The 14,745-nt window shown below is 42.9% G+C and overlaps 1 protein-coding gene across 1 annotated transcript in view; it reads right to left on the bottom strand.

The window, feature by feature from the left end:
* Nucleotides 1-9,214, bottom strand: part of LOC109938920 (TOX high mobility group box family member 2) — a 283,863-nt gene extending 274,649 nt beyond the window's left edge. Inside the window, exon 1 of the mRNA XM_048608505.1 lies at nt 9,140-9,214. Within this exon, the coding sequence (XP_048464462.1) occupies nt 9,140-9,214 (75 nt within the window). The remainder of the gene's footprint in view (nt 1-9,139) is intronic.
* Nucleotides 9,215-14,745: the final 5,531 nt, after the last annotated feature.

Below are 14,745 nucleotides of genomic sequence, written 5' to 3'. Positions count from 1 at the left end.
GGGGCACACTGACCATCCCCGCTCTGGGCACACTGACCATCCCCGCTCGGGGCATGCTGACCATCCCCAGTCTGCTCGGGGCACACTGACCATCCCCACTCCATCAGGGCACACTGACCATCCCTGCTCGGGGCACACTGACCATCCCCACTCTGCTCAGGGCACACTGACCATCCTCGCTCCGGGCACACTGACCACCCCCGGTCGGGGCACGCTGACCATCCCCGCTCGGGGCATGCTGACCATCCTCACTCTGCTCGGGACACACTGACCATCCCCGCTCGGGGCACACTGACCATCCCCACTCTGCTCAGGGCACACTGACCATCCCTGTTTGGGGCACACTGTCCATCCCTGCTCGGGGCACACTGTCCATCCCCGCTCCAGGCACACTGACCATCCCAAATCCGTTCAGGGCACACTGACCATCCTCCACCCTGCTCAGGACACACTGGCCATTCCGTCGCTCCACTTGGGGCACACTGACCATCCACACTCCATTTCAGGCACACTGGTCGTTCACATTCCACTCGGGCCACACTGGCCATCCCAGCTCAGGACACACTGGCCATCCCATTTCCTCAGGCTTCCAGCCTGCTCTGCATCACTGCTCCACAGTAAGTTTCTCAAAAACACTAAAAAAATTTACTCTGTAAAAATTCATATTCCTCTTTAAAATAATCAACTTCAAGCATCTACTTGATAATGAATTAACTACTTAACCAGTAAATATGACTTTCATCAGTCAGTACAGAAAGAGTTAAGTTGCCAACTGGGGCTAATTGATTAATTAAGCAACTGGGTAACTATAAAGGGGTAACACATGTTCATGAGTGTATGATGAGCTGTGTGACTGAGTAGTTAATAAAATCCATCCACAGGGAAAAAGCGTCCTGTTCAATTTCAAGAGTTAGATCCAAATTAACACTAACCAGCTGTAGGTATAGCAAAATTAATGGGCTAATGGTTTTGATCGATTACCACGCGCCCCCCATCAGTACAATAAACATTTGCATTTCTATAGAACCTTTCATTTTCTGAATTGTCTCAAGGCCATTCAGAGTGGCAAACCGAACTTGATGTTGATCCACATAAGGAGAAATGACAAAAGGTAGTTATCAGGCTGGTTTGATGGGAATTATTAAACATGGAGAGAGGGTAAGGAGGATTAGGGAGGACATTTCAGAATTTGGCACCCAGGCAGCTGATGGTGTAGATCCAGTTTTTAAGTGTTTACACCAGAGAGTGAAAGTTTGATTGAACAAACAGATTTTAGAAAGGGTCTTCAAGAAGTAAAGGGGTGGCTGAATAGGCAGAGGAGTTCAGGGATAGAATCCAAGATCTCATTTCACCTGAGACTTAACTCTGTCTTGACTCCACATGTGCATCATTACAGGAGACTGACAACTACATGCAAAAAATTCTTTATTCTCAATATTAACTGCATGAATGTTCAATTTGAATGCAGAAGTTAATGTTAAATTGCTGCGCCAGCAATTTGCACGATTCTAGCTAGCCAGGGAGTTTTCTTGGTTTTCACTTTGCTGAGGTTCAATTCCAGCAAAGAGATGTTCAAAATCATTCTCAAACTGATCTGTAATTGTGGGTTGACCATGTCAAACATTTTGTGAGGGGGCTTCATGCATCAGGAACACTTCAACACATCTAACGAGGAGCTCGTCAGTTAATGGGTGGGAAAATGTCACTGCTACAGAGCCTCCAGAACGTTGGTGATTTCTCAGCAAAGGGGAATTGAAGATCAGAATAAAATGTCAGTCATCTGTTCTTAGAACAGCTGCATGCCTAGATTTTCAAATACTGCTGGAAACATGATCTGATCAAACACAGTTGCTCTTTCCAATGAGTCACTGAATCAGGGAGGTAACATGGATTTTTAAAAAATTCATTAACGGGATGAGGGCATCGCTGGCCAGGCAGCATTTATTGCCCATCCCTAATTGCCCAGAGGGCAGTTCGGAGTCAACCACATTGCTGTGGGTCTGGAGTTACATGTAGGCCAGTCCAGGTAAGGATGGTAGTTTCCTTCCCTAAAGGACATTAGTGAACCAGATGGGTTTTTCCGACAATCATCAATGGTTTCATGGTGATCAGTAGATTCTTAATTCCAGATATTTATTGAATTCAAATTCCACCATCTGCCGTGGTGAGATTTGAACCCGGGTCCCCAGAATTAGGCCATTGCCTCCCCTACCTTGGGTGTTGCTTTAACTAAACTGTCCAAAATCTGTGTCAAAGCACAACAGAATTTGTCATTGCCTGGCATTTGTGTGGCGCGACTGTCACTTGCCACTTGTCAGCCCAAGCCTGGATATTGTCCAGATCTTGTTGCATGTGAACATGGACTGCTTCAGTATCTGAGGAGTCACGAGTGGTGCTGAACATTGTGCAATCATCAGTGAACTTTCTCAATTCTGACCTTATGATGGAGGGAAGGTCATTGATGAAGCAGCTGGAGATGGTTGAGCGTAGGACACTACCCTGAGGAACTCCTGCAGAGATGTCCTGGGGCTGTATCTAATCAGGATTTGAGTAATAACCATGCAAGTCAATGTTTTAATATTTCTTGCAAGTTTAAACCGCAGTAATTTCCAATCAGCCTCAGCAATTCGGCTAGATTTCCAGACTTTCCAACAAGCGTTTCTTATGAACATATCAACTATGTTTACCTGTGCTCACCATTTCACCAAAATTAATTCCTGTTACTTTCTCTCAGATGACCATAGAGTGTCACTGGACCATGGGGCCGCTCTCTCATTAGAGACAGACAACTGGTGATGGTTTAACCTAGGGGCCACCATACCTCGGGCGAGGGGGAAGGTTGAGGAGGTAACATCAGCTGGTGCAGGGAATTAAACTCATGGTGTTGCTGTCAGTCTATGTCACAAACCAGCTGTCCAGCCAACTGAGCTAACCAACCCCCAGATGAACATGAAAGGACTCATGACACTCTTCAAAGAGGAGCAGAAAGGTTTTTTTGGCATCTGGTAACATTTATCCTTCAATCAATATCAATAAAATAAATTTTCCGGTCATTTATAGCATTGGGTGTGTGGGTGTTTGCTGGATGTAAGTTGATTGTGATTTTCCCTGCATTATACAGTAATTTCAAAAAGTATTTTATTGTCTGTAAAGCTCATGAGTTAATAACATGATAGGGGTTATGAGTAACAGCTGTTTCTTACCAAAAAGCAGCAAATGATAGACAGCGAAAGCAGCAAGTGATAGACAGAGATAAGTGATCCCACAACCAACGGATCAGATCTAAGCTCTGCGGTCCTGCCACATCCAGTCGCGAATGGTGGTGGACAATTAAACAACTCACTGGAGGAGGAGGCTCCACAAATATCCCCATCCTCAATGATGGGAGAGCCCAGCACATCAGTGCAAAAGATAAGGCTGAAGCATTCGCAGCAATCTTCAGCCAGAAGTGCCGAGTGGATGATCCATCTCAACCTCCTCAGAGAGCAGTCTTCAGCCAATTTGATTCACTCCACGTGATATCAAGAAACAGTCAGAAACACTGGATACTGCAAAGGCTATGGGCCCTGACAACATTCCGGCAATAGTACTGAAGACTTGTGCTCCAGAACTTGCCGCTCCCCTAGCCAAGCTGTTCCAGTACAGTTATAACACTGGTATCTACCCGACAATGTGGAAAATTGCCCAGGTATGTCCTGTACACAAAAAGCAGGACAAATCCAACCCAGCCAATTACTACCCACCAATCTACTCTTGATCATCAGTAAAGTGATGGAAGGTGTCATCAACAGTGCTATCTTGCCCTGGATGGGTGCAGTCCCAACAACACTCAAGAAGATCGACATCATCCAGGACAAAGCAGCCACTTGATTGGCACCACATCCACAAGCGTCCACTCCCTCCACCACCGACCCTCAGTAGCAGCAGTGTGTACTATCTACAAGATGCACTGCAGAAATTCACCAAAGATCCTCAGGCAGCACCTTCCAAACCCACGACCACTTCCATCTAGAAGGACAAGGGCAGTAGATATATAGGAACATCACCACCTCCAAGTTTCCCTGCAAGCCACTCAACATCCTGACTTGGAAATATATTGCCGTCCCTTCAGTGTCGCTGGGTCAGAATCCTGGAATTTCCTCCCTAAGGGCATTGTGGGTCAACCTACAGCAGGACTACAGTGATTCAAGAAGGCAGCTCACCCCCACCTTCTCAAGGGGCAACTAGGGATGGGCAAGAAATGCTGGCCGAGCCAGTGATGCCCAAATTGCACAAATGAGTAGATAAAGAAAACTCCAAAACAAGTAACTATAATATTACAGGGTTCAGAATGAACTGTAATTTCCTCCTAAAAGTGGACACTGAGGAGATTTCTGGGAAAAAGAAGTCCCCAGAAGTCTCCTGACATCTCTTGTGAACTCAACCAAAATCAGCCAGTTAGAGGAAATAGTTTGTACCTATCTCAAGAAGAAACACAAAATACATTTGGAATTCAATTAGCATTTCCATAGGGGTAAACAGAAGCTTTTTAAGTTTTGCTGTCCTCAAGGTGTGAATAGCTCTTCCTATCTCAACAAAGCTGGAACAATAGGAATGATTCAATTTATTGGCTGACCATGGATGTCCAAACCCTCCATACTTCCATTCCCCACTAGGATAGTCTGAGAGCTCTTAGCTTCTTCCTCAACCAGAGGCCTGAACAATCCTTCTCCGCCACCACTCTCCTCTGCCTGGGTGAACTTGTTCTCTCACTGAAGAATTTTTCCTTTAACTCATTTCACTTCTGTCAAGTCAAAGGAGGGGCTACAGATACCCGCATGGGTTCCAGTTATGCCTGCCACTCTTTAGGGCATGTGGAATGATCCTTGTTCCAGTCTTACACTGCCCCACCCCACAACTCTTTTCTCAGTACATTAATGACTGCTTCAGTGCTGTTTCATGCTCCTGCCAGGACCTTGAAAACATTGTTCATTTTGTCTCCAATTTCCACCCATCTATAATTTTCACGTCGTCCATTTCTGACACTTCCTTTCCTTGACTTCTCTGTCTCCATTTCAGGGAATAAACTGTCCACTGCCTCCACTATAAAGCCTCCGACTCCCAATAGCTACCTTCACTACAGTTCATGACACCTCACGTCCTGCAAGGACTCCATCCCATTCTCCCACTTCCTTTGCCTACGTTGTATCTGTTCTGATGATGTCACTTTCCAAAACAGTGCTGCTGACGTGGCTTGCTTCTTCCGTGAACATGGTTTCCCACCCAGTGTAGTCAACCGCATCTGACCTGTCACTGTGCTTCTAACCTTGCCCCTTTCCATTACTCTCAACAGTGTGATTGGGCCCCCTTTGTACTCACTTTTCATCCTATCATCCCCCACACTCAAGGATCATCCCCCGCCATTTGAGACAACTCCAGCAGAATGCCACCACCAAACACATCTTCCCCTCACTCCCCCGAATGCATTTTAGCAGGGATTGCTCCCTCCGGGACACCCTAGTCCATTCCACAGCCACCAACAATACCTCCTCCTCACGGCACCTTCCCGTGGACTACAGCAGGTGCAACACCTGCCCTTTCACCACCTCCCTGCTCACCATCCAAGGGCTGAAACAGTCTTTCCACGTGAAGCAGCATTTCACCTGTACCTCCTCCAATCTTGTGCATTGTATTCGCTGCACTCAATGTGGCCAATCTGCATTGGAGAAAGCAAACGCAGACTGGGTGATTGAACACCTCCAGTCCATGCGATAGCATGACCCTGACCTTCCCGTAGCTGGTCATGTTAACACAGCGTCCTGCTTGCATGCTCCATGTGTGTGTCCTTGGCATGCTGCAGTGTTCCACTGAATCACAGCGCAAACTGCAGGAACAACATCTCATCTTCAGACTAGGCACTTTACAGCCTTCTGGATTTAATATTGAGTTCAATACCTTCAAATGTGAACCCATTCCTTCCTTTTCTTTTAACTTTACTTGTTATATTCTGTATCACCATGTTCTCTCTCCCCTGCGCCCAACCCCCTTCCCCCAATGGGACTGTCATCCTTTCGAGTCTGGCAGGTAAACACACTATGATTCTGCCGATCACTTAATTTGAACTATCAACATCTTTTCTCCCCAAGCACTCTGCACCCAAAACCCTTCCCCCCACCAACTATTGCATAAATGCTGTCCCTACCTCGAGACAACAAGGTGCAGGGCTGGACCTACCTCTCTTCACTTCAGCTCTGATGAAGAGTCACCTAGACTTGAAACGTTAGCTTGCTCTCTCCATGGATACTATCTCACCTGCTGTGATCTCCAGCATCTGTAGTAATTTGCTCCTACAAAATTAATTACTTTGGCTAAAAAAATGATTGGGGCCGGGCACCAGACCTCAGCATACTTAATATAGAAGCATGAATGGAGAATTCAGGATAGTAGCCAGGAACTGTTTAAAAACTGGCTGGGAACCCTCGTTTTGTTGGAGACCTCAGGTGAAGCCATGAAGACAAGCCCAGGCCACACCTCTCAGTTGAACTAATAGTGAGCAGTTTGGGTGGGTTGGCTTTTCTCTCTGCAACTGGGGCCTATAGAGGAAGGTACCCAGAAACATCCCTGTCCTACTGAAAAGGAATCAAGTTTCTAAAGTGTCTTGGGGGGAGGTGACGCCTAGTGGCATTATTGCTGGGCTATTAATCCAGAGACCCACATAACGCTCTGGGGACTTGGGTTCAAATCCCATCATGGCAGATAGTGGAATTTGAATTCAATAAAAATCTGGAATCAATTGTCAGGAAAACCCAATCTAGCTCAGTAACGTCCTTCAGGGAAGGAAATCTGCCATCCTCACTGGGTCTGGACTACAGACCCTTGGCAATGTGGTTGACTCTTAACTGCCCTCTGGGTAATTATGGATGGGCAATAAATACTGGCTGATCCAGTGACCCACACTTCATGAATAAAAAAATGACAGTGGACCCACTCCCTGAAGATGCTTAATCCAGAAAGGCAAACTCCAACTACAGAAATCATCGCAGCTACTGAACAGAACTCTTCATTCAACCTTTTCCTCTAAATAACCAATGCTTCACCTGCAAATAATATTATAAAGGACTAAAATAAACAGTAAAATGTTCTGCATTATTGGTGTTAATGAAGGATAGAGTGAGGCCCATGAGGAACACAAAGACTGCAGCTCACTGGAGCAAAGGAAATGGCAGAGTAGTAAGTGACTATTTTGCTTCTGTCTATACCAAGTGTGGGTGTTGAGTGACTAAGCACTGTAGTGATGGATAAAGAAGAGGTGCTAAAAAGGCTGGCAACATTCCAGGGAAAAACATAGCCAGGTCCCAGTTGGATACATCCTAGATTGCTCAGATACAGGTAAGGGAGTAAATTGTGGAGCTGTTGACAGAAATTTTTCAGAACCCCCTGAACACAGGATTAGTTCCAGAGGACTGAAAGATTGGCAATGTCACACCTTTGTTCAGGAAAGGAGCAAAGAAGACCTCAGAGCTGTCAGATTGACATTAATAGAGGGAAAACTGATGGAGGCAATACAATGTGAAAAGGTAAATATACACTTAGAGAAAAATAAATTAATATGAGACAGTCAATATGCCTTTGTCAAAGTCAGTCTTGTCTGACAAATTTTATTCAGTTCTTTGATGAGGTGACAAAGTCAGTGGATGAGGGTAGTCTGTGAATATTGTATATTTGGACTTTCAGAAAGCATTTGATATGATGCCACATGGCAGGTTGGTTAGAAAATTAGAAATGTTTGGGATTGATGGGTCCTTGGCCACATCGATTAGAAGTTGGTTAAAAGGTAGGAAACAGAGGGCACGTATAGAAAGGCATTTCTCAGATTGGAGACAAGTTGAAAGTGGTGTTCTAAGGGGATCAGTGTTGGGACCCTTGCTCCTTTGTGATTTATTTAAACAACTTGGAGATGGGTGTTGACGGCAAAATCTCTAAGATGATACTAAGCTAGAGAGAATAGTGAATTGTGAAGATGATGCTGAACAACTTCAGAGGGACATTGATATGTTGGCCAAATGGGCAGACACCTGGAAGATGGATTTCAATGTAGAGAAATGTGAGGGAATGCATTTGGTAGAAGAAAAATGGAGAGATAATACGGGCTCAACAGGACAACTTTGAGGAGAATACAGAAACAGAGGGATGTGAGGGTTCAGGTGCATAATTCTCTGCAGGCACGTTGAAACAGTTGTTAAGAAGGGTTATAGGATCCTTGGGTTTATAAACAGAGGCATAATGTACAACAGTAAGGAAGTGATGCTACACCTCTCCAAATCATGGGTCTGACCACATTTGGAGTATTGTGTTTTGCTTGGGCGCATTATTTAAGGAAGAATGCTGAAGCTGTGAAGAGAATGCAGAGGAGATTTACAGGAATGAGAGATTTTAGATACAAGGAACGATTAAAGAGATTGGATTTATTCTCCTTGGACCAGAGAAGATTAAGAGGTGACCTTATTGAGATGTTCAAAATTATGAACAATTTTGACAGGGTAAAGAAGGATATTCTGTTTCTATTAGTTGGTTTGTCAGTAACTAGGGTCACAATTTCAAGACTGTCAGCGAGAGAGGTAGCAGTGAGATAAGGAACAATTTCTTTACTCAGAGAGTTGTTAGGATTCAGAATGCGTTGCCTGGGAGAGGGGTGGAGGTGGATTCCCAGGAGATTTCAAAATAGAGCTGGAGATATATTTGAAAGAGATGAAATTGGAGGTATACGGAGATATGGCTGGAGAATGAGTCTAGCTGGGTAGCTCTTTTGGGAACTGGTACAGACAGAATGGGCCAAATGGCCTCCCTTGATACTGAAAAATTCCATGATTGTACGATTCTTTAACCGAATGGAATCTCATCTTTATAAGTGTCTTTTTCTCCTTATCTTCATTTAATCCTTGCTTGTATGTAATTCGTAACTTTAGTGCTCTTCAATAATTTACAGCAGTACTTCATAATAAATAAACCTTTATCTGGTTTGAGACTGGATCACTCCTGGGCCACTTTGAGGAAACACCTTGTATGTGGTCGGGACAAAAGGAACTGGTTAACTCTTTCATGCACTAGTTCCAGAGGACTGTGCAATTGGAGTTGACTTCAACAGCTGTTTACAACTTACCATCACTGCTGAGGAATAAACTTCTCTGCTAATTCGGTCTGATACAAAGGCTGTGGTATAACCGATAGCAATCATTCCGAGACAACATTAGGAATCTTACTCAGAAACAGTGACCAGGCTGTTGCTGGTTCTGGGTCTGTTTATGCCAGGTTATTTTGTACAGGTAACCATGCCTCAGATCCTTGGGAACTCAATGTTGCTTAGAGTTGACTTTTATCTTAAATATGAAAAAGCATTGGATCAGAATTTGGAATGTAATAGCTGTCATTTAAAGGTTAGTTACTAATTAAATCCATGACCAAGTACAGAACAACCCAGAACTCACAACGTCCAACAGCTCACACACTGAACATTCTGTAGTCTGAGTTCCCCAGTACGTCACTTGCTATAGTCCTAGAGTCTTAGAGTCATACAGTATGGCAACAGACTCTTTGGTCCATCCAGTCCATGTCATGATGTGGAGGTGCTGGTGTTGGACTGGGGTGGACAAATTAGAAACAGAAATTAAATCAGAAATTAAAATCAGAAATTACACGACACAAGGTTGTAGTCCAACAGGGTCATTTGAAAACACAAGCTTTTGGAGCCTCAGTCATTCTTCAGGTGTTAGTGAGAGAGATGGCATCAGACACAGAATTTATAAGTAAAAGATCAAAGGGTCACACCACTGATGAGGATGTACTAAACAAACCTAAGATTCTGTTAAATCTTTAATCAGTTAGAAGGTTTTAACTAATTAATATGTATATGTAAATCCCTGAATTCCTTACAAATCACAGTCCTGAGAGAATTAAAGGTTTTATCAGTGTAAAGAAGAGATGACATTTTAGGTCAGGCAATACATGTTGGGTGTGAGGCCTTGTTTAGAATCGGTTTGCACTTTAATTTGGAGTCAGACTGGTTTTATTTCTAAAGTAGGAATTTATAAAATGCCACATTGACTGACTGGCTATAATTGTGTGCTTTTTGAACAAAATAAAATGTATCTGCAGATACAAATTCATCCCATAGATTCACGTGTCTGATATTATCTCTCTCACTAACACCTGAGGAGGATTAAGGCTCCGAAAGCTTGTGTTTTCAAATAAACCTGTTGGACTATAACCTAGTGTCATGTGACTTCTGACCTAATCCATGTCGACCAAGTTTCCCAAACTAAACCAATGCCATTTGCCTGCATTTGGTCTATATCTAAACCTTTCCTGTTCATATCCAAACGTATCCTTTGCAAATGTATTTAAAATGTTGTAACTGTACCAGCATCTACTACTTCCTTTGGCATTTCATTCCACATACAAACCAATCTGTCCTCCTATTTTTTGGCTCGACCATCATGTTAACTTTCTGATATTTGTTATAAAATCACCCCAACCACACCCACACCCCCCCACACCCAACACGGACCATAATATTCAATAATTTCTCTCTACTTTAAACCCAAACATTCTGGTTTGTTTTCTCTCTTCTTCCAACAAGCATGAATCACATTTCACCACGTTATATTCCATCTGCCAGTGTTTTAAATATAATTCACATGATAAAACAGCAAAGTAGATGGTATGATGGGATGTAGCAAACTCTGTTACTGGCCCGGGGAGAGTTGGTACCACACTGAACACTCTGTGCTACATGTAAGTACTGTTCACAAGAAATGTTCAGCACCCTGCTGAATTTACTTATCCCTCAGACAAAGTGATGTACCTGTTGCAAAAATCATTTGCTTGATGCATCTGTGGACTACTGACTGCCAACTTGACTTTTATTGCTGGTGATGCCTTGGAAAGAAGGCACAGTGTGGAAATCGCGCAGAGGAGCAATCATCCAAGAATAGTTGGAACAAGTTGCCTTCAGGTTGGCCTCAAGGAAATGCCAAAACTGTGGAGACTTTTTCTTTCTACAGAGAAGCAACAAAGATACATCTCCAATGACAATTACGATTGAATAAGACGATAAATGTAGGCCTCGGGGAAAGAAGGTTTACATAGCACGGACCAGGGATTGAATTGAATTGAATTAGCTTTTATTGTCACATGTACTTTTACATGAGTACAGTGAAAAGTTTACAAGTTGCCACTTACAGCACCATCTTTGGTACGAAATCACCTCGGTACAGATTCTTGAGTATAAACTCTTAGGAAAGAAAAATTAGAAAAATAAAGAAATAAAAAAGTCCAGCATTACAGACCTCCTAAAGTACAAAATCACAGGAATTAATTAGAAAAATAAAGAAATAAAATGTTCAGAATAACAGTCCTTCCATGATAATGTAATAAACAAAAAGAAATGTAAAAAAAAGAATTTAAGACAAAGTCCACTCAGCCCATTTCCCAGCACTGGGCTCGAGGGCCTGACTTCCCATTGGAATCCCAGGCCAGTCCCACCACAATGCCCAAGAAAATGCCACATGGAGTCCCAGACTGACTGAACCCACCGCAGAGTCCCAGGCTGCTATCTGAACTGTCACAACGAATTCTGAGCAGGCCCACTTTGATTCCAGTAAGTGATCCGATAGTCAGAGTCCAAAATCACAATGTTCTCTAAATCCGACATGTCAAATGCTCACAGTCAGCCTCAGCAAGTCCCTTTATAAAACTTGTTCCATTACCTTGATATTCCTGGTGGGAGGGAATCCAAGAAGGAGCCTGCCTGACTTTTCTGAGTGGGCTGAAAGGTCTTTCTGCACATCTTCTGGGATGATCATGTACAATGTTGCAAGAGTCCACAATATGGAATCTCTAGCAAATGGTGATTAAATGCAGAGAATTCAAACCCAAGGGGGAATCTCTATTGGTTCTGACCAAATCCCAGTTACTGATTATAAACCTCTCTCTCTTTGTAAAGGACTCAGGACATCACCTTCAGGTTTGCTCTGAGATCACTCCTCCGCCCCAGCTGATTATATTCATACCATTGACAGTGATGTGGGGACTTCCAGAACCTAACCATCAGCACAAACACAAGATGTTACCGATGTCAGCATGTTATTGAAAGTTAAATCATGTCCAGAAAATGAGAGGATGTGAGTGCATCTCTCACCAGAAACCAGAGATTAGAAAAAAAATTTGAATCGTGGAATCTCCCAATATCAGTTTCTTTTATCTCAATGAAATCGTCTAAAAAGGAGGTGGATGAAATTGTTAAAAGTTTGAGACTTCAGGACAAGAAGTAGTGACAAAGCTTTATCTTTGTATGGAACATTGTGGGGAGATATTTTGCACTGAGTGCTCCTGGTGAGCTCTGGTGTATATGGGTGTGAAAGGGTTAATAATGAGGGGTGCATTAAGCACCTCCCAGTATGATGATGCCATTTGATTTGATTTTAGTTTATTGTCACATACCCTTGAGTATGGGTACAGGAGTACAGTGATAAATGTACAAAGTCACCGCTCCTGGTGCCATGTTAGGTACAAAGGTACCTAGGTACAAAAACTTTGGTGAAGAAATAGAAAAATAAAGAAATAAGTTAAAAAGTCAAACATTACACTCCTTTTTTTAAGCCACAGGACCTGAGAAGCTCCAAGCTGGGCCTTGTCTCACTCCTATCGCATATCTGTGGTTGTAGTGGAAAGTCCTTACCTCACCCTGCACACTGCTGCAATCAGCATCAAAAGGGCCTCACTCAGTAACTGAGGCTTAATCCAACAAGAAATAAATCTGCAAGTTACACAGCTCCCACAATCAGCCAGGCAGTATTACGGCTCAATTATAAGTCCCACTTGCTCCACAGTGGACACGTCCAAACAGGTTCATTAAATAACTACAATAAACAATTACCACCTTTGTGTCCTCCATTGTGGTCATGCGATCTGGATTCTTAACAAGAATCAGACAATTGCTATCCGCTAAATAATATCTGTAATGGAAAACTCAGCTGTCATATTAACAAACACCATTAACTTACTCTCTGAGGCAGTATTTATCTTCAGTTTGTGTACCTTATTTCTATTATTTTAATACAACTGTTAGATTTTGTTCAACCTGTCACTAATTCCCACATACACTTGGATTATTGCACAGAACCTCATAAAAATTACCCTGTTTGAATATTTAAAGAAGGATGTGACCACCAAAACCTCAGTTAGAAAACAAATGAGTCAGAATTATAATCAAGTTCATTCGATCTGTTGCTGTTGTAATGAATTTTTGTTGTTGCTATTTAAACAATGAGTGCTGCTAATAACGTTGGAAGTCTGCCTCAGCAAAATTATTGAGGCTAATTGTGTGAATGAGCTGAATTAAAATGAGCAAGGGCACAGTTACTAACCCACAACACAGCTGTATTCACTGTATTAGTATTGACTGAGCTTAAACTTACAAACTTTTCAAAGTTGATACTAGAAGTAATTTAGATTACTCTTTAAACAAAAATCAATAAAAAGGGAAAGGACAAAAGCACTTAAGATATTCGGTCTAGGCCCGAAACGTCAGCCTTCCTGCTCCTCTGATGCTGCTTGGCCTGCTGTGTTCATCCAGCTCTACACCTTGTTATCTTAAGATATTCACTGCTCATCACAACATTTTTTAAAAATCTTCTAATGGTTAGATTGTAAATTTAATGTTGCTTGTAACTTGACAATGAATTCACCAGAAAGCCATTCACCTCTCCTTCAGTTGTCTGCTTGAAAGTAGGTCTGACACACAGCGCATTGTCCTTCACCACGGGTGGGGCAGAGAGGCAGCTCCCTAACTCAGCTGAAGCAGCAAAAAAAGCCCTTGCTGTTGTCTCCAATCTGAACCATACCAGCCCATTCCAGCCAACCAGCTGCTCCCATGGAGTGTGACCAAGCTGTTGTGGTAACACACACATATTTACCTGCAAGTTGGAACCTGGAGCTAAGGACTTTAACGAAGTGACAGTACAGGCTCAAATTTCTCTATTGGCTGCATCAGTGTAAAAACCCAGGAAACTACTTTTTAAATTGTAAACTTTGAAAAGAACATTATTTTGCAAGGTAGCTAGATCACTGAACTGGTACCAGGAAATTAGTTCACAATTTCACAGTCATGAAAGCTTGGCAGGATTTCAGAAGAGGCATTTGGAAGAATGACTTCAACTTTGGAATATTGCTGACAATCTGGGTAATTATAACCCCCAAAAACCCCCAGAAACAGATCCATTAGAGTTCAGTGACTTGTATAAGACTTGGGCAACATTCAGTGTTCGGCTAATAAGTCGCAAGTAGCATTCTTTCTGCACAAATGCCAAGTAATGATCCTCTCCAACAAAAGACAATTTGACGTACACCCTTGCCATTGCCATCACTGAATCTTCCACTGTTGATATTTACCATTGATCAGGAACAGAAATTGCAACTATATAAATACTGTGGCTACAAACACAGGTCCCAACTGGGAATACTGCAGTGAGTAACTCACCTCCTGACTCCCCAAAGCCTGTCCACCATCTGCAAGGCACAAGTCAGGAGTGTGATGGAATACTCCCCACTTGTCTGGATGAGTGCAGCTCCAACAGCACTCAAGAAGTTCAACACCATCCAGGACAAGTTGCTTATTTGATTGATACCACATCCACAAACATTCACTCCCTCCAACACCAGTGTATAGTGACAGCAGTGTGTACTATCTACAAGGTCACAGCTCTGTCT

Source organism: Rhincodon typus, chromosome 19, assembly GCF_021869965.1.
Source record: "Rhincodon typus isolate 14 chromosome 19, sRhiTyp1.1, whole genome shotgun sequence".
Lineage (NCBI taxonomy): Eukaryota > Metazoa > Chordata > Chondrichthyes > Orectolobiformes > Rhincodontidae > Rhincodon > Rhincodon typus.
This window is presented reverse-complemented; position numbering and strand designations above follow the sequence as displayed.